Here is a 26,378-nt window from a genome sequence, read left to right on the forward strand (position 1 = left end):
CTCATTAGACCAGGCAACATTTTTTCAGTCTTCAACTGTCCAATTTTGGTGAGCTCGTGCAAATTGTAGCCTCTTTTTCCTATTTGTAGTGGAGATGAGTGGTACCCGGTGGGGTCTTCTGCTGTTGTAGCCCATCCGCCTCAAGGTTGTGCGTGTTGTGGCTTCACAAATGCTTTGCTGCATACCTCGGTTGTAACGAGTGGTTATTTCAGTCAAAGTTGCTCTTCTATCAGATTGAATCAGTCAGCCCATTCTCCTCTGACCTCTAGCATCAACAAGGCATTTTCGCCCACAGGACTGCCGCATACTGGATGTTTTTCCCTTTTCACACCATTCTTTGTAAACCCTAAAAATGGTTGTGCGTGAAAATCCCAGTAACTGAGCAGATTGTGAAATACTCAGACGGCCCGTCTGGCACCAACAACCATGCCACGCTCAAAATTGCTTAAATCACCTTTCTTTCCCATTCTGACATTCAGTTTGGAATTAAGGAGATTGTCTTGACCAGGACCACACCACTAAACTGATGCTAGGTGCTATTCGTTTTTCTTATAATTACATTTTAATACTAATAATACTAAACAGTATCATGTTTTGCTGTATAATTAATGTGGAAATGTGGTAAAACTCCATTTGTCAAAGTAGAACAGACACAGTAGAAGAACAGACTGTAAAAACCATTGTTCACAGAACCTGTAACCTAAAGTGGTATACTAAACTATTAAGAAACATGTGAAATTTAATGTTTTGTTGTCATTCTTCTTGAGTGTTGGTCTGGTGTTGTGTCTTAAAATAACGACAGTAAAGATATTTAGAATCTTGTGTTATTTCATGCAATTAAAGTTCTATACAACAAGGGTCAGTGTGGCTCTGAATTACTGGTTGGAAGTTTTGACAGTTCAAACTTTGGGCTCTGTACAGTATGTATACAGTATGTGACAATTAAAGACCAAACTTTTTCACCCTCCTCCAACAGTTTTCCATTGGGTTTATGTCTGGAGATGACTCAGGCTATAGCTCCAAAAAGTGAGGATCATTGTCAAATAGCTAGTTTTTCACTAGCGTTTAGGCATGTGGCAGATGCCCTTACCCAGAATGACTTACATTTGTGTTTCATTATACATGTAAGCAGTTGAGGGTTAAGGGCCTTGCTCAAGGGCCCAACTAAATACTGTAAATGAGGTAGAATAAGTGCAGCCATGGGACTCACCATAGGATTACCCTGCAAGTTCTTAGAGATGGCTGCTTCTATAAGGAGAGGCAATGTTAACCTAGTAGAGTCTGGTGAAAATAGAAAATGATGCCAGCACCTAGTTGGCCAAGTAGGACCCATGAGGAGCCACAAAGTTGGACAGTCAACTCATCGATCTTTAGATCGAATGATGATGTTCACTAATCATTATAACAGTCTCTGCTTATACAAGGGAGCTCCTTGTGTCTTGTGTCTCCACTGATGAACAGTTGGTCTCAGGACAGGCTGGTTGCTGTGTCTAAATCAGGGGTTTTAAAGGGGTCCCAAAGAGACTTTGATGTAGCATCTCCTAGTAAGGAGGGGGGAAAGATGTCTGGCCATTGAACAGAAGGCTGTGAAAAATTACAAGCCTCTGAGGTTTATAGTCTTAGCTTCTAAATCATTTATATTAGCTCAGCCATGTCTGCCACAAAGTCTGGATTTGTATACAAAGGACATCAGCCTGGTTTCTGGCCTTCTTATGTTTATTAGTTATCGTCAGGTCTGGGTATTTGCAACCAGCAAGCTGTTTGTCAGGCTTGGTTCAGAATCATCTCTAAGCCAAATCCAAATTAATCAGCCAAGTAAGTCATCTTAATATCTTCTAGAGTATATAGTCAGTGCAAAGAAACAATATCTTGGAAATGGTCAATACAATCAAAACACAGCAGACACTTTTGGTAGATTCAACAGATTCAGACCCTGATCACAAGTCTTTTAGATTGGTTATTTGAGGCTATCTACTGTATAGTGATCCACATATTACCCACTCAAAAATAATTAGAAATCAACTGAATACAAACTGATGCTAGGTGCTGTTTGTTTTTTCTTGATACATAATAATCAGTTTGAATGAAGACCTGATTTACACAGCAACTCTAAGGTTTTTTTTTTTTTTGCTCTCTAACAATTGAAATAAAGGATAATCTATTTAAATCCTTAGAGAGCAAAAAACAACCAAATGCCTTCTTCTTCTTCTTCATGCAGGTACATGTAGATTAATAAGAAAAATAAGAAATGAGCATGAATAGCCACAATAAAGGCAGTTTATGTCAGAAATAACATTTAATAAAGCACTAGTACAAATGACCATAGCCAAATCTTTCCAAAAATTATTAAATTATTAATATACTCGTGTCTGTTGTTGTGCTACAGTTTTCACACAATTTTGTATTCTTCGTAAATGAAAGTGACGTTGCAGATACAGATCTTAAATGTAAAGATGAGAAATCCTGTTTATAGAATTGCTGAAAAAGAGCACTTATCTCACTCTCTTAGTTGCACCTCACTCATTTAGTTGTGTTTCTTTCTATTACTAAGTAAGTTAGTAACTTTTTGTTTGTTTGTCCTGGTCAGTTGATCAGTCATTTGGATCACAAGTCATTAAAGTAAAGTAAATTATGTTATTTAGATTCTTAAAAAGTCCTGTAATTACAGTGACACTTACAGGTAATGTACTGTATATAGTAACTTTTGTAGATGTTTTCTGAAACATCTGATGTTTTCAACCAATCACATCCATCCACACATGAATTGTTGAAAACTTTTATTCAATCTACACTTTCCATCAAATGTAAAAAAAAAAATAAATAAAAAAATCCAGAACATGGCATTTCACAATTCATGTATGATTTCATGTTGTAACATAAACAGCCTAGGCTGTAACAAAAATTGATGTCCAATCCAACATTAGCACAAAGTGCGTAATCAACCAATTTATCTATCAATCTTACCATATTCCCTGTAAATAAGATCATTTAAAGACTCGCTAGATATAAGTTTTCGGAAGGGATTTGTGAACTGGCTTCTGGAATTCATCATGCAAATATATTTTAGTGCCATTAGTGCATTGGAGATAAACAATCAATATCATTATCATATCACTAAGATTTGCATCCCAAAATCCATGCATCAATAGTGCATATTATTTTTTATTAATACTGTAATCGTTATTGAAAATTCAGTTTAAAGTGATGATAAAAGAAAATTAGGAAAAAGGATAAATTAGATAAGAATGTACTGTACAATTAATTACCAATGACTTAATACAGTTAACCAGGATATAATGTAAAATTTTGTGAACATATAAAAATATATCACACAACACAACAAAATGATATTCATGCATCTTAACTGGCCACATATTTATTTTTGTTTATATTACACACTGCAGACTGAGCTATTTAATTTCACAAAACATAAAAAACAGCCTATTAAATCCCTAAAATTAATTATACCCATTCACAACTGTTTAACAACTGATAAGAATCTGAACAATACCAAATGATAGAAAGTCATTGCTGTTTTGCTGATACAGTACATTAAATGCCCCCAAATGCCCCCCCAAAAAAATGCCTATATTCAATATCACCACAGCAGTAAAAAAAAAAAAAAAAAAGGTGTCACATGTTCATACAATAAATAAATAAATAAATAAAATAAATAATTAAGTTGAAAGCTTAAAAAAGACTGAATCATTTGTCACATACAGTATTATTACACTGTTGAACTGTAAGCTGTACTGGTACAATTCATACTGAGAACAAAGTAAATTAAGTCCCAATAAATATTAGTAATATATGACATTATTTTTGTAATCATGGGGCAGCATGATTAACAGCTAAATAACATTAAAAAAAGAATAATTAAGATTATTCTACGAATTTGTAATAACAGCGAATAAACAGGAAATACTTTCCTGTAACATACAGTATCAAAGTGCTGTGCTCTTGTATAGAGATTTGCTGTCACATAGCAGGGGTGAAAAAAAGCATGGAGAAACTGCACATAGGTAAAAAGTATGATTAGTCTTTTAACATTTTACTAAATTGAAAACTGAATTTGAATTTTGGTGCAACAATCAACTTCATCATCAACAAACAATTTCATTTTGTAAAAACATCTGACAAAAAAAATCACCTGTATCGTCTGTATTTTTATAATTAGCTACTTTGATACGCAAGTGGTGTCAAAGGAAATATTCTATTTAAACAAACTAAAATTTTACTTGCTCATAGGATAACTTTTAAAAGCCAATTAGGAATAAATGCTTAGCTAATTGGTTAATTAGCTAACCAATCCTAGCAAAGTACAGTGGAACCTCGGCATACGAATTTAATTCATTCGAACTCACGCGAGTTCTTAAGGTGAAAATCTTTATTGTAAAATGTATTTTCCCATAGGAAACAATATAAATGCAAAAAAACAGTTACAGCCACCAAACATGTTACCAATATTATGAATTTCCAACATTATAATCATATTTTTGCATATAAAAACAATCAAAACATTTAGATAAGACAATGAAAAAATTAAGTTAAAAAAAAAAAACTTATTTCGCTTGGCTTTTCACTGACACAAACGCATTTTGAATGGCTCCCAAAAATGCACACAACTTAGCTGTCATTCGGTTTGGGTTGGTTTGTTTGTATAGTGAAAATTCTCTGTATACCAATAACAATTTCTTGCAAAATTTTAGTTCTTCAGGTAAACAGTCATAAGGGGTTAGTATGCCGAGATTTTACAGTAATTTCAATTCTTTATTCATTAATTACTTTATTCATAAATTCTTCTTTCACAGTTATCCTGTACAGGGTTAAATGAGCCAGGAGCCAATCCCAGGGACTTCACAAAGGGCGAGGTACACCAAGGACTGGATGCGAATTCATTACAGAGCATACACATACACACACGCACACAACCACACTACAGGCAATTTAGGAACACCAATCAACCTAATCTGCATGTCTTTGGAGAAACCAGAGTACCCGGAGATGCAACCCTCTAAGATGCAAGGACACAGTCCTAACTACTAATCCACTGTGCAATTCAAAATTAACGTTAACATACCTTTTTATTGATGAATTCTAAAATCAGATGCTTTTACATAGAAGACAAATAAGACAGCTCAGGTTGTATGAATCAATATGTCCAATAAAAGAAAACACTTAAAAAAGGAAAATAAATAAATAAATGAAATAATTAAAATTTTGCAATAAGCAATTTCTTTAATTTATACTTTTTAAGGCCAAAAAAAGTATACCTAAAGTAAAACCTAAAGAGTAAAAAAGTATATATATTTTTCTTGGAAATTTACTTCAGTTAAAGTACAAGTTTTCAGTAGTTTAATTACAGTAATACATAAGAAAAACTCTTCTGAAAAGTTTTTAATAGCAGTAAAAATTATTAAACATGTACTGTAAAACAAAGAAAGCACAACTGTTCAAGTAAATAACACTTCTGCGAAATGACCGTCATAAATGCTTCATCGACGTTATTTTGTTAAAATTTCGTGTTGGCACCCTAATGCCTCAATATTTTCATTCGAGGTTCTCTTCAGTTTATTTCACTTGACTGTCAGACTATTTTCATCACTTTGAGAGCCACAGCTAAAACTGACCCCATGTGTGCTTAAGTGCAGGTTAATTTAATACATCCAGAACTAATATAAACTTTTTTTGGTCTGCAAAGGTTTGATGTGGTGAAACAATTTTTACTTAAATGCTAGTAAATGTAGTATCTAGCTATCCAATTTGCTAGTTGTAGCCTAACATCTTTCATTTCATTTTTTTTTCTTTTTAATCAAAAAAGCAATAGGCCAATTGGACATTGTACCCACTGGCATAAGCAAACAGACAAAAAGCACCAGACAGCTTTTTTATGATTTATATATGTATATTGTATGACTGCCTTGAGCATGCACATGTCGAGCATACATCTCAGTTTATCAGGCAGTCAGCCAGCAAAAGGGCTCTTCTAGCTGGCACAAATTTCAACAGTTCATTCAATAATATCCACCCTCAAATCACTTTCCACCTTACGATTTTACTGCCAACTTTAAGAAGCTTTTGTACAGCCAATTTTGACTATAACCATATAAATTTTCCACTAATTCCAAAAGAAATATTTGGACCACTCAGATGTTGGAATATCAAATTTTTCATCTAATTCCCATAATGAATGCCCTAACAATCTAACAAGTGCCAATCTACAGCAAAACTAATCTTCTTCATCCTTAGCTTTACTCAAGCAATATTAAACATCCCCAGGAGTGGTTGCTCTTCCAGTCTGGGTGATAAAGTTCACCCTCTTGGCTGAGACGCTGTATGTGCTAATATCCTCCTGCTCTGTCTCGTATTCAGGACTTGAGGAGTCTTTGATGACACTGTAGTAGACTGGGGCACTGCATTTAGACGCCTTCTCCTTAGAAGTGGCACCCTTGCAGTGGCAGAGCTTCTTAAAAGCCGTCCGGAATTTTTGCGACATCGCATTGTATATTATGGGGTTGATGGCGCTGTTGGTGTAGATGCTCATGCGGCAGAAGAGCAGAAACCATGTGTTGAGGTATGGAGGGTCCATGAGTGAGTTCACCACCACCAGAGTGCGATAGGGCATCCAGAGGAGAGCAAATAATACCACCACCACTGCCAGCATCTTGGTCACCTTAAATAAGAAAGGACAGGAACTGAAGACCACCAGATAGCATGTATTTGTAAAACATCAAGATTTTCTGTATTGATGGCTAGTAATCGTACTTCAGAATAAAAAAAGCATTTCTCTTTTATCTTCTCTACTAAATGATCCATTCAGCTTCAGTTTTAAAGGACAAATGCTTCACATTTCCCATGAGAATTGACTAAGGCTCTAGCACTTTTCATTTATTTGTCTTCAGTAACCACTTTATCCTGGTTAGAGCCTATCTCAGGAAAGCCTGCTGTGAGACAGGAATACGCACTGGATGTGATGCCAATACATCATCCTGCATCGCACTGCACCATGCGCACACATACACACTTTCCCAGCTATAAAGGTCCTATTCTACCTACTGACATTCTTATGCACACTTAAAGGAAGTTATTGAACTTAAAAAAAAAAAAAAAAAAACCTTACAGTGTGTAACCTGGATCAAACCAGGTGTTTCTACCTGCTGTGACATTATGGTGCAATGGTTCAAATAATCTAATAATATGGCAAATGATTTCCTGAGTATGAGTTTATGAACTTTATTTTCATTCCTTTAATGCATTTTTTTAACCACTTTGCCATGCAAATCAATGTCTTTAGATGCAGTTAATAATGTTCATACATTAGGCAGGTAGGTGGACAAGTCATACAGTGGATTGTAGCCTGCATGATGCCTCACCATCCACTGATTGAATTACTGGGAATAACCGCAGTTATAGAATCACTGCCAAAATCAAAGTGTGGTGTTAGATGCAGAGTAATTTTAGAGACTATGTGTCAGTCTATGTGTAAGCCTTTTGTTAGAATGAGTGTTTCATGGTCACTTTGCAAGTGTATTGCAAGTGCATACTGTAGGTACTCCTTTAATTAGCAGCAAAACGAGATTATACTTGTCACACTCTCAGCTATTGATAGAATATTGTTTCATATTAATCCTTGTCTGAAAGCATGCTTGTCTTTTTTTCTCATATGATTTTGCTTTAGTTTTATTTATTTAGTACAATACTACTACAAAGAAACAATGGCTTTATTGTATCTCTGTGCAGAACGGAACCCTTTATATTGTTTACAGATCAATATTTATGAACTGTACTTTGCATGCATTTGACAAATACAAGATGCTATTAAAATTTCACTTGAATAATATTGACATATGGTTCATAATGTAAAACAAAAATGTATATATGCATTATCCAAATATAACCAAATCAGTGACAGAATTCCATAGACAGAAGGAAAGTAGATTTTTTTTTTGTTAATGTTTGGCAATTCATGGCCTACTTAAGAAAATTTCAACTTTCCACTTCATTCCACTTCATTCCAACTTTATAACATTGGATGCTACTTGATGCTAAGGTTTAAATTTCTTAAATAAAACAGTAGCTTACCTGTTTTCTGGAGGAAACTGCATCTTTGTTTGACTTACAGGAGACCTTCACTGTGCTGTTCGTCCTTCCTTGGTGGATCGAGTCATTTCCTCTTTCTGACAAATTTGCAGGCAAAGGGTTCATGAACAATATTCTAGCAATCAACCCATAAAGCACCGTAGCCACGACCAGTGGAATTACATAAAACAGTGTGAAGTCCAAAAAGTAAATCGGCATGTAAAGGTTCCTCGACACCCGATAACCACATCTTACAACAACACCATTGGCGTAAACCATCTCATGTATATCGACAAGGAAAAACCACATGATGCAGTAGAGTGAGGTGAAAATCCAAACGCAGGCGATGATCTTTTTGGCTCTGGATACAGTACATATGAACTGTGCCTTGATAGAGTGACATATTGCGATGTAGCGCTCAACAGTGAAGGCTGTGATGGAGCAAGAGGAAACATTGATTCCCAGATACTGCAAGTAAGTGATACACAAGCAGCCAGCGTAGCCATAGATCCAAGAAGAAACCACTTCAGAGATGTTGGGCAGCCCAGCTGCTAAGAGAACAATAAGGTCCGCAATAGCCAAGCTGACCAGGTAACAGTTAGTTGGAGTCATCATGTGTTTGGTCCGGAGAACGACGAGGACAACCATAATGTTGCCGGCTATTCCAACCCCACATATGAGAAGGGACAGAAATATGGTGATGACCTGGACTTCCAGTGAGTTCTCCGGCATATTGCTCAGAGGTTCAGTGAGGTTAGTGACAGCGCTAGGAGTCACGTTCTCCATTGTGATGTGACTGTCCTCTGCACTTTTTGGTTCTCTGGATAGGTATGAATGACTGCTTAGATTTATACTTTCAAGATCAGTTGACAAAAAAGAAAACCTGTAAATCATACACAACAAGAAAAAAGAAAATTATCTTGTTTAGAAGTCATAGTCATTTGTAAAAAAAAAAAAAAAAAAAAAAAGTTAAATATGTGACAGAGTCTGTAAAAACTCGGCTAAACAATTTTTTTTGTGATTTACTGTTTTCTTCATAAAATCATATGTAGTAAAAAAAACACAGCTGAGTTTTTACAGATTATATCATACAGTATATTTTTCATGTGTCTAGATAATTATATAAAGACAAAAAGCAGCAGTTTTATTCATGCAGAAAAAAAGAGATAACTTACCATGATTATATTTGATGAACATTTCCTTTGATCTTGTAGAACAAAATAGTATATATGTATATAATGTGCATACAGATATTTATATCAATTCAGTGTTCCTCAGCATCTAATAAGGTGGCAGTATGCTGCAGAGTGCCAGCACTCTCTATGAGCTTCCCTTTTTTCCATCCTCCCTCCTTCTCGCTCTATCTCTCTTATGGTCCATTGGCCAGCCCTCTTTTTTACCCCAGCTCTCTTGTTCATCACCCTCACACTCCCACTTCTTTAGTGTCACCACCGTTTTTTTCTTCCAATTCCCTCTGTAATAGCTGCATTATTATTTTTGCCTTATTACAACCTCCCTATCATGCTGTATGTATACGAATTGCATGGAGCCTATTGACTTTACACATATACTGTACAGAAAGCGTATATATAATGTTATTGCTGTATTTTATTTCATTTTTGTTTCAAAAGAAATTTCTTTGGATTCAAATGAGTGACAAATTAAGATAATTTAGGTAATGCATTTGATTTTGGCTCCAGTTTTAGTTTCCAATGAGCCAAGTCTCTGACAATATAATCATCAGTCATCAGAGAAGAACAGGGAGAACTAATATTGGTCGGATTTGTGAAGCAAATACCTTCAGTCCATTTATCATTAGACAGCAAGATGTATTAAATATACTGTGTTTATAGTTTTCCACACTTTTTTCTCTGTCTTTGAAACCACCATTATTAATCATAATAAGCTGATATGAATGATCCGACATCTAGTTGCACAATTGAAACCTCGCGAATGGGGAGTCATTTATTTTGCCAAATGATGATTCAATTAGTCTGTCAGCAGGTCCCCTTCTTCTTCATCTTCTCTCTCTCTCCCTTTCTTTCTCACACACCCTTTATCATCCTCTTTCTCTTACTATTCACTGTCTGGCTGCCTAGCTTTCCATTTTACTCTAATTTCTGAGTGCCTGTGCCCCCAGCCTCCACTTCTGGCTGTAATTGCGCGGGACCTGCCAGTGATAAGACATGACAAGAGGCTTTCATTTGTTCTGCTGGAAGAATCTGAAGAGGTCTCTCTAGCCGATTCCATTTACCATGTGTTATCTTTTCGCTTGTCAGTGACTCTGAAACACCACACAAATCTACTTAGCCCAAATGGAAGCAAGAGGGGCAGAGATGTCACTCTGTTGCTTACCCACAATTCAGATATAAAGTAAGCGAAAAGGGCCTCTTTGTGCAATTGACTGCTGGTTTACTGCACTCAGTGGTATGAAATCTACAATTTACAACAGAGAATGCGCTGTAAATTACAGCAACGAATCAGTTCTGAGTGGAACTGACAGCTAGAATTTAGCGAGAAACCAAAAGAGACCTCCAGGCATACAGTATGCACACACACACACACACACACACACACACACACACACACACACACAATATGACAGACATTGAAATAAAGGCTATTTGTGACAGAAAGAATAAAACAAGATAAAGTTTTACCTCTGCTGAAATTATTTTGATATAAAATTACAGTTTTCAGACTAAAACCATATGAAACTAATTGGACATTCATGTAATGTAAAACTCGAAATGTTAAAACAAATTTTAGAACAAAGCATGAACATCTTACCTTAGTGAATATTTTATCTGTTTATACAGTATATATAATAATTTGCTGGAGGATGAACACATCAATAGAACACATTAAGATGTTTGTTGGAATTTTTGTCTCTCTTGTTTTTCTATTTGTTTATGCACATACAGTATCACATGTAAACTACTGAACAAACTTTTTTACAGGTGTATTTGGCTGAGCTTCAGCTTTAATTTGAAATTTAAATGGGAAAAAAAAAATATATATATAGCCTATATATACACACACATCATCTAAAGCATTATTAGGAACACCATACTACTGTAATACGGTGTTTGACCCCCTTTCGCCTTCAGAACTGCCTTAATTCTACGTGGCATTGATTTAACAAGGTGCTGAAAGCATTCTTTAGAAATGTTGGCCCACATTGATAGGATAGCATCTTGCAGTTGGTGGAGATCTGTGGGTCCAGGGCACGAAGCTCCCGTTTCACCACATCACAAAGATGCTCTATTGGGTTGAGATCTGGTGACTGTGGGGGAGATTTTAGTACAGTGAACTCACCGCATGTTCAAGAAATATATATATATATATATATATAAAATCAACCTTTAAAAAATCATTAGTACAATCAAAGTTCAATAGATGGCAGTGTATTTTTTTATATGTTATGAGTGTGCAATTAAAATCTCCTTAATAAATGCAATGTCCACGCATTTTACAGTAACACATGAACAAAGTTGTACACATATAAAGTACAGACACACACATGTGGTGCCATAAATTCGAAAGGTTTATCCATATTCGCATGATCGTCTTACACAGTACTGTAGCTGCAAGTTTCTGCACATCATGGTGCCGATCTCACCTTCCACCACATCCCAAAGGTGCTTAATTGGATTGAGGTCTGGTGACTGGAGGACAACTGGGTATAGTGAACTTATTGCCATGGTCAAGAAACTAGTTTAAGATGGTTTTAGCTTGGTGACATAGCACCTTATCCTGTGTGCATCAAGAGATAGACATGGTCAGCAACAATGTTCAGGTAGGCTCAGTCATTTAATTGCTACTAAGGGCCCAAAGGATATCAAGAAAACATCCCACACCACCACCATTACACAACCACCAGTCTGAACCGTTGATGCAAGACAGGCAGGATCTTGCTGTTTACGTGCTGCAGCTATCAAGCGTCTATATACAGTACTAACACATTTAACTATGCTAACATTTTTTAACACAATAACACTAATAACACTTGACAATGGCCAACAATCAAGTCTTAAATTTACAAGAATTAATAAATATGCAGTGGTCCAAATGTTTTTTTCTAAGTTGTGTCAGCTGTCCTCTAACACTACATGAGCAGCCAGCTGAAATGATGCAACAGCTTCATGTGACTCAGAGAAACCATGTGTTAGTTGTCACCATCTTTGCTGTCATGTGATGGACAGAATTAACTGGTGAATGCATCCAAAAATATTGTGGTTGTGAGAAATAGGATATATTTTTTAATCAGCTTTGTAATAAAATGCCTACTGTAATATTGAGTGGAATGTATTATTATTATTTTTAATAAAATATCTATAGAAATCAACCTCTGTCTAAGAGAAAGAAAAGGGTTTCTGTCATTAGTATAAGAAAGTATTAAACTTTCTATTAAGTATCATTAGTATACAACTGAAGTGTTTGGAATGTGTTTAAATCCAGTAAAATCCTGTGATAAGGTGCACTGATTATGCTAGTGTTAACACGGATTTAAACTGTGAACAATAGCTCTCTATTTAAGTCTGTAAACATGTAATAAATAAATGGAGACATGCAGATAATAGGAGGCATGGGGTTTTGGAGACTTTTGAAAGTCCTGCATTTGAAAAAAAAAAAAAAAAACTTGATAAAACTCACTATCAAGAGCTAACTGTAGAAATTACAGTTAATACCCACATTCAGCAAGCAATGCATTTATATTCACATTCAGAAACCAGAAAAAAAATGATATCCATCAAAGATGGCTTGAGCATGGACTAAACTAACAAAGCTCTCAAAAGAATTCGCATATATTTTTGGATGATAAAATGCACTGCCCTCAAAGGGTTTTAGAGCATTATCCAGAAGAAGTGCTGTAGTGCCATCAGAAAAACCTGAAGTGAAAAAGAAAAACACACTAGAGGCTTTTAGTAGATTTCCACAAAAGCAGAAGTGTATAGAGCTTAAAGATGTTTTAATAAATTTGGAAGATTGAAAAATAGCAGTGATGTATTGATAAGGGTTAAACATTTAACAAATAAAATAAAATGAAATATAGTAATAAAATAAAATAAAATATTTGTAAGAAATAAAATAAACCTAAGATATTGTATGCTGTACAGCTGTCTTGTATCCAACCATTCATCTAAACAAAATAAAAAAAAAATATTGCAAACTAACATAGGATCTGTTACTAAGCAAGAGAAATGTGATATCTGCATAGAACTATACTTTTTCTAATTACCCGAATAATCAGTAAAAAGGCATGATTATCTTTTCATTAATATCCTGTTTTCTCTTATCCTTTTATTTTGCAGCATATGAACAGGTACAGTTCTTTACAAAAGCCCAGGCTCTCTTTCACGGGATCACAATGACAGTAATCAGCAGTCTGAGACTTAATTTATAAAATATGACTAATAATAAGATTCAGGCCTGTGTTAAAGGATACAAAATTGTATGTCGGTTTGTACAACTGGCGTTGGACAATGGAGTAGTGGTTAGCACTATGGCTACCTCCTGCAGGATTCGAGTTCTACTTTCGTGTGTGTGTGAATGTGAGGAAATCTCTGGGTACTCCAGCTTCCTTCTGCAGTTCATACACATGTAGATTAGGCTAATTGGAATTTCCAAATTACACAGGATGTAAGTGTGTGTGCGCGTGTGCGCTTGTGCCCTACAATAGTTTACCTTAGATAGGGCCTCCTCTGACTAAATCAATTCCTAATCAAAGTATGTTCATTAAAGTAGCATTGCTGATTCCCCTTAAATTAATAAGACAAATATTTACACTACCAGTAAAAAGGAAACACCTCCTAATTAGATGTTTTTTTAGCTTTTTGTTTCAGATGTCCTAAAATAACAACTGACTGTGGTTGTTGTTGTTGATACTTAATTACCTAATTCCAAAGGTGTTATTTTATAATTTTGAATAGAATCCAGTATTGTTTTAGAACGTACCGTAAAAAATAAATCAAAACTAATTAAAAAACCTTTGACTGGTACTGTAAATGATTGGAAGTAAATTTTCATTTTTCTTTTTTCATTATTATCCAGCAGTTTATTTCTTGTTTTTTTTTTTAAAGGACTTCCATGCAGGCTGAGTCTCTTGACTGTTGCAGCACACACATACACATACAGTACACATATTTACATGTAAACTTATTTACATATAGTATGCATATATCTAAATGCACACACACTTTACAAACACACAGGGAAAAATAATAATAATAATAATACTTTGCCACAAAAATTCCATTAAGCATGCACTGCCAGGAAGTTTAAATCTGTTAAACTACTGACATCAAGTGGACATTTAGTGGTATATCATTCTTGCCTTGTTCTATAGGTCCTGTATATGGAAATTGTAGGATAAACAATATTATGTTACAATTCTTATCATAAATTGGTTGGTATTAAATATAATGTGATATGAATACAAAGTCATAAAAATGAATATAAATTACTAACATTGGTATACAGTATAATACTGTTTTGTTTTCTTTTCTTTTCAAAAGTTGCTCACTTTCATCTTTTTTAACCAGTTTCCCCAACCACATCTTTTGGGGATTAGGAGGAAACTATAAAACTTGGAAAAACCCACATAGACAGAAAAACCATGCAATGAATAGAACTTAAGTACCTGTAACTTTGCTGTGAAGCTGCTATGTTACTCTCTGCATCGCTGTGCTGTACTTAACATAATAACTTAACATAACAGTCAAATGTTCATATATGTTAATTGCTACTTATTAGTCTCAACCAGTAAAATTAGGGATCTGGCTTCTGGTTTTCATCAGTATGCTTGACTGCATTGTCTTTTCTTGCTGGGAAGCATGCAGTTAATCTAGCAAGAGGCAAAAGCCTTAATACTCTTTTATCATTTTCCTGCTTCTTGTTCTCATTACTTTCAAGTTCCGCCTGTTTCGCTTGTTTTTTCTTTTTCTTGGTCATAATTTGATTAAGAAGAAATGTGATTCTTTTCTCCTCTTGTGGCTGGAAAAAGGAAGCAGCCACTTTCCTGCGAAGGCGTCGAGCATAGACCTCCAGGAAAGCGAGACAGTAACTCAGGAAGTAGAGCAGAAGCAGCGCGAGGATCACACCTGCATTCAGCTGGCTTGGTCTGGTCTTGCACTGATTCACATCAGAACTAATGGTGGCATTGTACATTCTGGCAAAGTTCACCACTTCAGAGGGTCCGCAGCCAAATATAGCACAGGTGTTATGCTTATAATAAACCTGTTAAGATTTTACCAACAGTAAGCAAAAACTGTTACAATGGGAAACTACTGGTTACTATGGAACAATGGAAAATTACACCTTTATAATAAATTCTGTGGTTAGCGGTAATTAAATGATAAAGGGTTACATTACAAATATGTACAACAAATGAATACAACAACTAGTATTACACACTCTCCTTGTGAAAGATTCTGCACATTATTGGCATTATAGGTGTGTGTGTTTCTCAGACTATGTGTGACTTTATGTTTGTTAGATCATACACACAGATGTATGCAATATGGTGTGTGTCAAGATTTTTTAAAGATTAAAATCGATTGCCAGTTGTCATAATCAATCATTTAAAATGCACAGGAATGTAATCAATGATCATCCTATTAATTGTTGCTACCATCATGGTTAGGGTTAAAATGGTAACCCTGTCACCACTTACTGTATGTAATTACACTCAATTAAAGTTATTCAAGGCTATAAGAACTGTTGCAAAACGTACCTTAAAATGAATGTCCAAGGAAATGTCAGTTGGTGGAATGTCCAAAAGTCCATGCCCGCCTGTTACCACAGCATAATGCACTATGTGGTCAAGTACTAGAAGCATGACTGTCATCATCAGGTACAATGTGATCATGAGAACAGGAAGTAAACACTTAAAGAGTTCTCTTTTCGACATTTTAAAGCTGGTGACATTCACTCCATTTTTTACATCCTTCGCCTCTACTTCGATTCCTCTTTTACATGCATTTGTTTTGAGCAGCCCTGTAATGTAGACATTATCAAATCTCATCAATGTCAGGTATGATTTCAGGTAAATGGCTGAATCCATAAAAAGGTAGATCACTAAACCAGCAGCAAATATTCTGCTTAAAAGGATTTTCAGTTCCTCTAGTTGATGTATGGCTTTGGAAAAATCCTGCCCGACATGTTTGCTTAACTTTTTTAGATTTTCTCTTAGACCAGTCACGTCAATGTCTGTGCTGTGGTCAAAACTAGTTAGTGTCTCCCCAAATGTCGTAAAAGCCAAATCCCTAATATTTTTAACTTTAGAAACCAAATCGCTCTTTATAATGTTGCTTAATGCCGAAGAATTTAGGACACTGTGAGCGACGTTCTCTGACGTACACTTCACAAGGTGTGTAAGTTCAGCTATGTTAGTGGCAATGTTCGGCAGAACATAAATCAGCACGATTATTACACATAAGGAGAGAACGAGTTTGCGCCCCTGTTGTGTCCCTAGTGTTGGAAACATCAGTGTGAATGCACAACGAAAAGGATGTACGAGAAATGTAAAGATCAAGATGGCTATCGTGTAGATTCCTGTGGCGATGCCCGCAGTCTGTGGGTGGTACCTTAACAGCCCATTTAGCCAGTGGAAGAGTAAAGCACCAGTGCTTGCGGAGATGCCCAAACAAAGCAGCAGGAGGGTAAATAAGTGTTTGCCACTTTTTGGGGTCGGAGTAGAATAGGCGGACCAGAGGAAACCTAGGGCATTCCTTACCGATGCTCTGGGGGGAAATAATCAGAGGATAGGAAATTACTGAGAGTACTGCTGATTAGATCAAATTAGATTTCCTCTTTAATTGATTTGGAAAAATTCTAATTAAAGCACCAATAGAAATGTGCAGTTAAAAACAAAAAGGCAACATTACCATCTTGTATGAAATACGAATTTTCTTGTTATTGTGAGTTTAGAATTAAAAGGTAGTATCCAGATAAAGTTTTAAAATGTGGGGCATCAATATGTTGATAATCTACAGGCAAACATATAAAAATGACCTACTGTACACTCAGAATTTGATTACAGGTTTATTTCAAATTTCTAAGAAACTTTAATAGTAGATTTCTAAACAAAACTCTCTACAATCAGATATGTTTTGTTTAAGATTCTTTCTCTTTGGTAGCCATTAAGCATTTGCATCAACAAACAATTAATTACTGGAAAAAAATCAATAAAGGTTAATCATTTTACAATAATATACAATATTTTTTTTAAATGTTGTCACTGACATTTGGATTTATACCTGACATTATCAGGATTAGTTTTATATCACAATAGTAATAAATTTAGTATTTTAAATCAAACACTTCTCCAGAAGAGTGTATGAATTTTATGACTGACTCTATATATATATCATAACTCACACACACAGCATAACCTACAGTATTTCTTACATTTGTTTTGCCCCTGCATACACCACATCATAAAACATTAAATGGCAGAATCTAATTACACATCTAATTTAAATAATTTAAGTTAAGATCAGTTTGTCGCTTTAATATGGTGCTGTCATGGACTCCTTACTACGCACCACTCCCAAAAGATTGAGGAACAAAAAGTGCCATAAGGAAATAACTGTAAATTAATAAATCGGCTGTATGAACAGAAGTAAACTTCTTTTAAAGAAATTTACCTTTTAGTCTCTATATTTAAAGTAAATATTATTTTGTAAAATTACCTATTATTATAAATGATTGTTGGCAGGTTGGCATTGAATGAAATATAAGCACACTGATAAAAGTTAAAATATCAAAAGACAAAAAAAAAAACAAACAAAAAAAAAAAGGAAAGACAAACCTGAATGTGGGCCAGTTAGTCTTGAGAAACATTTTGCTGTGTACAGAGAATAAACAGCAGAGTAGTGAAGAAAATAGAAAGATGAACTGAAGGACAGGGATCCAGATGGTAAAATGAGTAAATGACCGTTTGTCAACATCATATGGAAGTGGAATCTGTTCACAAACACACATCCTTTGAGTCATGATGTTACTCAACTTCATATGATACACACTCAACAGCCAGCAGAAGTAGCCTTCTGACATGTACAGTACAAACTGTAATGTAACCAAATATAGCGTTCTCATTCTGTGGACCTACTTGTCATAAAAATAAAGGTATAGTTTCTGTGATTATGCTTATTAGTGTGAGTGGGATATTAAATTCAATAATTAATAAATATGAAGACAATAAAAAAATAAATAAACACAAATAAAAGGTATTAAGTAAAAAGAAAAGTGACGCAGCGTCTGACGTCATCAACCTGTTAGCCCGAGATGACTGGACTATAACGGAAGAGGAATTTTCGTGCGAAACTAGTAAGTTAATTAATACTCTCTTAAGATTTTAAACAAATAAAAATGACTTTAGCAGACAGTGTTTAAAAGTCCTTCTAACGGAATGTTGGCCACAATTAAAACCGTTAACAAGTGTTAACCGTTAGTTTAAGTTAGGTATGTCTGCCTGTTGCCAGCTAATTACATTGAGGTAACTTGGAGCTACAGTAATTAATTAAACTGCGCACGACATATAGGTATCGTTAACATGCAGTTGATTTATAATTTAATTGTCAATAAACAGGTACGTCTGGGTGTTGAGTAAAGTATGTTAGGGTCATAAAGTTATCCCTAATTTAAAACATACATGCTAGCTTACTTTTCCGAAATCTAGCGGGTATATAAAGTAAATTAACTGAACCTGTTAGACTCTTCACTCGAACCTGCATTAAGAACTTTTGTCTGGAGCATTAAGAGAAAATACTCGTTTCTCTAAAACAATATTAATTTTGTACCTCAGGCAGGATTCTTTTTTACTTGGTTTGTTAAAATCGCCTTGGGGAATTCAGGAAATAACGTTAACATTACCTTTCAATCGAGGAAAAATTAACGTGCTTTTTTAAAAAGGAATGTAAGGTAATATTTTGGTCGTTTCAGATAATGGTCACGGAACGCCAGCAGAGGGCGCCATGCGCAAAGACGCTGTTTTGTGTTTCCTGTGTTTTCTTTTGAACTTCACTTCCCAGAATGCACCTCGGTCAGGTGATTGGAGCGCTCACCTGATTCGAGGTAGCTAATTAAGTTCTTTATAAATAGTCTTGTCTTTAGGTTCTTTTGGTCGTGCACTTGTTGAAATACCCTTCGTGAATACTCTAGTTCTGCGGCATGCTAACTCCTGTGACGCAGAGCTAGAGCAATGTTTGTTGTGTTCTTGTTTAGTTTAGCTCCTGTTATGTTTAGTTTTTGGGTTCTTGATAGTTAAAGTTAACTCCCGTAAGATCTTTTGGTATCTCCGGCTTCATTTGGACTGTGCCTGTTTGTTCTGTTTTTGTCATTATAAGAACTCATTTTCAGTGTTTGCCTTCTGCCACTATGCTTGTTAAGTCCACACCCCGTACCCGTAACAATATGCTTCTGTAACCCACATGTAATTAACCTACAAGGTAAGGGTAACTTTGATTAGCATTGGGTATGGAAATTAGTTACTAATAAAAAAGCATATCCGACAATAACACTAACACAAATAACACTTACTGTGTCATTTGATCATTTAAAATAATTTTAATTTTTATTGTCAGTTCAAGTGGACGTTGGAAAGAGCAATCCTCACAGGAATGTTGGTATGATGTATGCTGAAATACAGTTTTATTTGAATTAAGACAAAATATAAACACTATTAAAATGAATACTGGTTTTGATATTTTAGTACAGTCCTAAAGCTGAACTTTTTGCATGCTTACTCTAAAAATGTTCTAATTTCATGGTGCAGGTGACACAATGGAGTGGAAATGCAAATTGTGTTCTGTATTTGTAGACACAGGCAAAATTAATTAAGCGCTATCATTTACAGCATAGCCACTACCCAAGAATTAGCTGTCTGCCATGTCTGTATGACAATTTAGTATTTGTACTTTTTAGTCTTTAAATGCATTGACAGCTCATTTGTCATGGTATGGCATTATATGGGGAAACCGAAGCGCATGCATTATTTTTATGCTGTTTGTGTGACACTAAGCAGCCCTTTTCTGAGACAATACTCTTTAGTCATTTGAGAAGTCATTTACGAAGGCATGAAATGGTAGCCTGCCCGTTCAAGAACTGTAATTACAGCACAAATGTATACTAATCATTTAATGCACACAAAAGTAAAAAACATGTAGGTACTTTAGGCAATGATGATGGCGCCGGTGTGTGTGGCTGCTCGTCTGTCGCTCCCAAGTTTGTTTTTGTTTATTTTAGTTTTGACCTGTGTTTTTCATCAAAGTCTCTGCTGAGGTATGAGCGGCAGACTTTATTGAACCTCCAACCTCGGGTCCAAAATGCCGTGGATTTTAGAGCTGGTGGGCGGCAAACTGTGCCCCCAGTTTTATTCGATATCCTGGATTACCTGCCACATTGGTCTCCCGGCGAAAGCGGCGGCGCCGCCGGGGTAAAGGGAAGTGGAAGGCTGGTGAAGCTAAAGGTTTCCCTAAGAAATGTCCCTGCTGTTTCAAGGCTAGCGCACAAATTGTTCCCGGGTTTGTTTGTGTCTTGGCGATTCCTGGATCCGGTTGATGCCTGCCTGATACCCGTGGCCGGCATTGGTGACGCTCTTCGGCCTCAATGCCCATGCTAAACCTCTGCCGTGAACATCAAAGCTTGAGGCCGTTGTGCCGGGTTGCTCGTACCCTTGCTTTGTCTCAAATTCCTGTCAGGTTTGGCCTAGTGAACGCCAGATCGATTTTGAACAAAACGTTTGTTCTCCGTGATTTTTTTTAGCTCCTGTGACCTGGATTTTTTGTGTGTGACTGAGACATGGGTGAGCGCATGTGAGACCAGTGTTTTATCTGATCTTTTACATGTGGATTGTTGCTATTTTAACTCGCTACGGAGATCAGGCAGAGGTGGAGGTATAGCGACTATTTATAAAAAGGAGTATAAATGTAAGCAATGCTTTTTACAGCCCTCCTTTTCAAGTTTTGAACTTTCCTTGTTTGAGGTGGGTCGCACAAATCCATTTTTTTGTGCTGTCATTTATTGTCCCTCGAAAGTCGAAGGACTTTATAAATGACTTCTCTGATTTTTTAGCTGACATAATGGCCAAATATGATCATGTTCTTATTGCTTGGGATTTTAATATACATGTGTCTTGTCCAGATAAACCACTGGTAAAGGATTTCTTAAACCTCATTGACTCTTTTAGCCTGGTGCAGTCCGTGTCCAGCCCTACACATGAGCATGGACACACATTAGACCTTGCTCTTTCATTTGGTTTGCCTATCACTAATCTGGAGATCTCTGACTTTGTACTCTCAGATCATATGCCTGTGTTATTTAATGTTGTTTTTTTACAGACTGCAGTTAAATCACATGCTGTCACTCGGTGATGCCGGGTTATTAACCCTTCCACTGCCATACAGTTTTCTGCTGCATTCAATCAACTCTGTGCTCCTTCTGATGCCTTTGGAGCAGAAGAGCTACATTGCTGGTTTGATTCTAATTGTCAAACTATCATGGACTTTGTGGCTCCATTAAAAACCAGGCAGCCTAAGGTCAGACCTGGGCCTTGGTTTAATGACCATACTCGTGCTGTTAAGAGGGAATGTCACCGAGCAGAACGCAGATAGAAAAAGGATAAACTGCAAGTGTCGTTTCAAATTTTAAAAGACTGCTGGCACCGCTACCAGAACACTGTTAAAGAGGGAATACTTTGCAAATATAATCTCTTCCAACAGCCATAATCCACGTGTGTTATTTCAGACCATTGACTCTGTTCTTAATACACCATTAAATGTCTGTTGTGAAGATTCATCTGATATGTGTAATCATTTTCTGAGCTTTTTTATTAAAAAGGCTGACGCCACCAGGTCTCTTATCACAGCTCCTGAAACTGATTCCTCTGTTTTTGTCTCTTGCACCTCTGTTTTTACTCAGTTTGAAACTGTGACTCTTGCCACCTTATGGGATGTGGTAAGTCATATTAAGCCTGCAGGTTCCCCCCAGGATTTCTTTCCTCCATGATTTTTTAAGGAAATCTTTCCTAGTATAAGGCAGTCTTTCCTTGACATTATAAATAAAAGTTTGTCCTTGGGTGTGGTTCCTGCAAATCTCAAACATGCAATAGTACAGCCACTGCTTAAGAAATGTGCTCTTGATCAGACAGTTTTGGCTAATTATAGGATCCAAGATGCCTTTTCTTTCCAAAGTGCTAGAGCAAATTGTTTCTTGTCAACTGAAACATTTTTTTAGATGAAAATGGCATATTTGAAGTTTTTCAGTCAGGTTTCAAAACACTTCATAGTACTGAATCTGCTCTATTAGTGAGTCATTAATGACATCCTGCTGGCATGCGATTCCTGTAACCACGTTGTTCTTGTTTTGCTTGACTTAACAGCTGCTTTAGACAGAGTGTTTAATGAACAGAAAACAGAGGTTTTGGTGTTTGGACCCAGCGGTCCCTGTGAACCAACCTCTGTTCAATTGGGACCCTTGGAAGTATATTTCAAACCTTGGTTTCAAGTATATTTCAATGACCTTGGTTTTAAGTTGGACAGTGATTTTAAATTGGACAGCCAGGTTAGTGCGGTGGTGAAGTACAGTTTTTATCAGTTAAGGCGACTGGCAAGAGTGAAATTTTTTCTTTCTAGGCAGCATTTTAAATCAGTGCTTCATGCTTTTATTATTTCCCGTTTGGACTATTGTAACTCACTTTATGTGGGGGTTAGTTAATCGTTACTCTCACGTCTGCAGATGGTTCAAAATGCCGCTGCGAGAATGTTAACAGGAACCCGCAAAAGAGAGCATATAACCCCTGGGCTGGCTTCACTGCACTGGCTGCCTATGTCTTATAGAGTGGATTTTAAAATTCTTATGTTTGTTTTTAAATGCCTTCAAAATCTGGCCCCGCCTTACTTATCTAAGCTTCTTCACCCCTACACACCCTGTCAGTCTCTTAGGTCAGCTGATCAGCTTCTCCTGAAAGTACCGAGATCCAGGAGGAAGCTCAAAGGGGATAGGGCTTTCGCCATCGTGGTGCCCAAACTGTGGAACAACCTGCCTCTGCATGTTAGAACGGCATCTTCACTGTCAATTTTTAAAATACGTCTTAAAACCCATTTTTATTCTTTGGCTTTTGGACTCAGTGAGACTTAGTTTCTTTTATTTATATATGTGGATTGTTTTAGTTTTTAATGTACAGCACTTTGTGTCAGTTGTGGCTGTTTTAAAGTGCTTTATAAATAAAGTTGATGATGATGATATCTTCATATCAACAGAGAATGATAGTGTTTCAGTAACATTTTCTCCTGACTCTGTTGATGAAGGACCTGCTTAGTTACGAGACATTTGTATTCTCGAAAAAGATGGTGTATTTATTGAGTCCATTGGTAAAGCAGTTAAGGGCACTGCCATGTGTGGTGTCTGACAATCTTGCAGCCCATGCATTAGCAGGTTTTATGAAGTCTTTTAAAGCCAACTATTTTTTGCAGATTCTGCACAGCTACTCAAGACCAGATTCAGTCTTATGAGGTTGGAGGGGGTGATTTTAGTCTGAGGACAAAAAAAAGCGATGACCGTGATGTACATGCTGTGATGCATTGGGAAAATAAGAATCGGTGAGGTGTTCAAGGAGAATGTGTCCTTAACCCAGTTGTTCTCAAACATTTTCAGTCATTCCTCACTTAAGGGGTGGGTGAATTTTCAAGCCCCACTTGTCAACAAAATGATAATGAAAATGGCCAGGTTTAAAATTTCAAATTTATTGAAATATCAATTTTTAAATTAATAAGATCAAAATAGGAAAACTACAAGTGCAACTGGTATAACTTAGCCTTACTTTGCCACTTTGCCATCTGTGCAAAAAACAGCAAACACATTTGACAATAACCGTGAACAAGTCGAGAACAGGAGGAACAACATAATGAACATGTGAGCCTTATCACTGCATTAGTGGCTGCAATGAGCCTGTATTGTACTGCACATCTTTTCAAAATGTGGTTGCAGGCTTGATACTGCTCAAGTCATGCTCAATGTTGAGCTGAGATCTGTACTTTGTTTTCAGTGAAGCAACAGCTGAAAACCCCATCTCACAGAGATAAGATGTTGCAAAGGGCAGAAGAATGCTCATAGTGATGAGTGGATGCTCCCTCTCCACTCCCAGACAGAATTCACTCAGTGTCTGGCCTGTAAACCTCAGTTCAGGGTGGAAGTACATGTCAACTCAATGAATTGGTCCAGTTCAGCAGAGCTGAAATCGGTTGGTGCTGCATATACAGATGGTAGTCACGCGGTATTCTGGTTTTACCGCCACGCCTCACGGTTGCAGCATTTTGGATTGTGCATTTGCTGGCTTTTACCGCTGAGTGGCGCTATATAACTATAGACTGCTGCCTCGGGCATCAGTTCATTCTCTGCAGAATTAATGAGCCGCGCTCAGTTAGAGCTGCACGTAGTAGCGGATAAAATCAAGTACATTGTAGTTAAATGAATTTATAATGACAATATTAAAATTACAGTACAAATGTAGAATTTAAATTAAATTAAATCTTATTAGGATCGAATTTAAGCAAAGTAAATGTCAACACAGTGAGCCTTTAGATTTTATCATATGTAATTAGAAAAGCTACGCATGTATGTTTTATTGTCATCGTATATTTTGTGTTCTTTAAATTTGTAGTAGATTTATTAACTGAAATAAACGAAGGTACATGACCATAAAAATTCAAACATTGTCAGGACGTGCTACTGCGTCAGCAGATGTCGATGTGTTATGATCTTCATAATGTTATTAAATAAATAATGAAAACATTTTAACGAATTACATTTTTACATCCCAGCACCCCCTTTGTGCTGTACCACCGCCGGCAAAAACCTTATAAAATACAAGTGAAACATTAAACGGATTTACAATCACAGTACAAAAATTACTGTAAAAAAATTTATATAGGCGTTTCTTAGTTCCATCGAATTTAGGCAAAGTAAATGTTAACACTGTGAGCCTTTATATTTTATCATGTGTAACACTCGCGTAGCCAGAAAACTCTAGCTGTGTGTATCAGAAAACATGGGTGAGCCACAGGTGTTGTCAGATTAATGGGCAAAAACGATATAATAAACCTACAGTGGTGTGAAAAACTAAGTGGTGTGATTCTAAAATTGACATAACCCTTCCTGATTTCTTATTCTTTTGCATGTTTGTCACACTTAAATGTTTTTGCTCATCAAAAACCGTTAACTATTAGTCAAAGATAACATAATTGAACACAAAATGCAGTTTTTAAATGAAGGTTTACGTTATTAAGGGAGAAAAAAAAAAAAATCCAAATCTACATGGCCCTGTGTAAAAAAGTGATTGCCCCCCTTGTTAAAAAATACCTTCCCTGTGGTTTATCACACCTGAGTTCAATTTCTGTAGTCATCCCCAGGCCTGATTACTGCCACACCTGTTTCAATGAAGAAATCACTTAAATAGGAGCTACCTGACACAGAGAAGTAGACCAAAAGCACCTCAAAAGCTAGACATCATGCCAAGATCCAAAGAAATTCAGGAACAAATGAGAACAAAAGTAATTGAGATCTATCAGTCTGGTAAAGGTTATAAAGCCATTTATAAAGCTTTGGAACTCCAGCGAACCACAGTGAGAGCCATTATCCACAAATGGCAAAAACATGGAACAGTGGTGAACCTTCCCAGGAGTGGCCGGCCGACCAAAATTACCCCAAGAGCGCAGAGACAACTCATCCGAGAGGCCACAAAAGACCCCAGGACAACATCTAAAGAACTGCAGGCCTCACTTGCCTCAATTAAGGTCAGTGTTCACGACTCCACCATAAGAAAGGGACTGGGCAAAAACGGCCTGCATGGCAGATTTCCAAGGCGCAAACCACTTTTAAGCAAAAAGAACATTAAGGCTCGTCTCAATTTTGCTATAAAACATCTCAATGATTGCCAAGACTTTTGGGAAAATACCGTTCGGACCGACGAGACAAAAGTTGAACTTTTTGGAAGGTGCGTGTCCCGTTACATCTGGCGTAAAAGTAACACAGCATTTCAGAAAAAGAACATTATACCAACAGTAAAATATGGTGGTGGTAGTGTGATGTTCTGGGGTTGTTTTGCTGCTTCAGGACCTGGAAGGCTTGCTGTGATCGATGGAACCGTGAATTCTACTGTCTACCAAAAAATCCTGAAGGAGAATATCCGGCCATCTGTTCGTCAACTCAAGCTGAGGCGATCTTGGGTGCTGCAGCAGGACAATGACCCAAAACACACCAGCAAATCCACCTCTGAATGGCTGAAGAAAAACAAAATG

General features: G+C 36.5%; 2 protein-coding genes across 2 annotated transcripts; both read right to left on the minus strand.

Annotated features, from left to right (window-relative positions):
• Positions 1 to 6,265: 6,265 nt before the first annotated feature.
• Positions 6,266 to 8,871, minus strand: LOC128530495 (thyrotropin-releasing hormone receptor). Its single transcript, XM_053504473.1, has 2 exons — positions 8,083 to 8,871; positions 6,266 to 6,673 (listed from the first exon to the last, which is right to left on the minus strand). The coding sequence occupies exons 1-2, from the start codon at positions 8,863 to 8,865 to the stop codon at positions 6,266 to 6,268; spliced, it is 1,191 nt and encodes a 396-aa protein (XP_053360448.1). The 5' UTR covers positions 8,866 to 8,871.
• A 4,515-nt stretch (positions 8,872 to 13,386) lies between these two features.
• On the minus strand, positions 13,387 to 18,066 carry ocstamp (osteoclast stimulatory transmembrane protein). The gene is made up of 3 exons (XM_053504298.1): positions 17,894 to 18,066; positions 15,815 to 16,823; positions 13,387 to 15,318 (listed from the first exon to the last, which is right to left on the minus strand). The coding sequence occupies exons 1-3, from the start codon at positions 18,064 to 18,066 to the stop codon at positions 14,851 to 14,853; spliced, it is 1,650 nt and encodes a 549-aa protein (XP_053360273.1). The 3' UTR covers positions 13,387 to 14,850.
• Positions 18,067 to 26,378: the final 8,312 nt, after the last annotated feature.

Source organism: Clarias gariepinus, chromosome 9 (genome assembly GCF_024256425.1).
Source record: "Clarias gariepinus isolate MV-2021 ecotype Netherlands chromosome 9, CGAR_prim_01v2, whole genome shotgun sequence".
In the NCBI taxonomy this organism is placed as follows: domain Eukaryota; kingdom Metazoa; phylum Chordata; class Actinopteri; order Siluriformes; family Clariidae; genus Clarias; species Clarias gariepinus.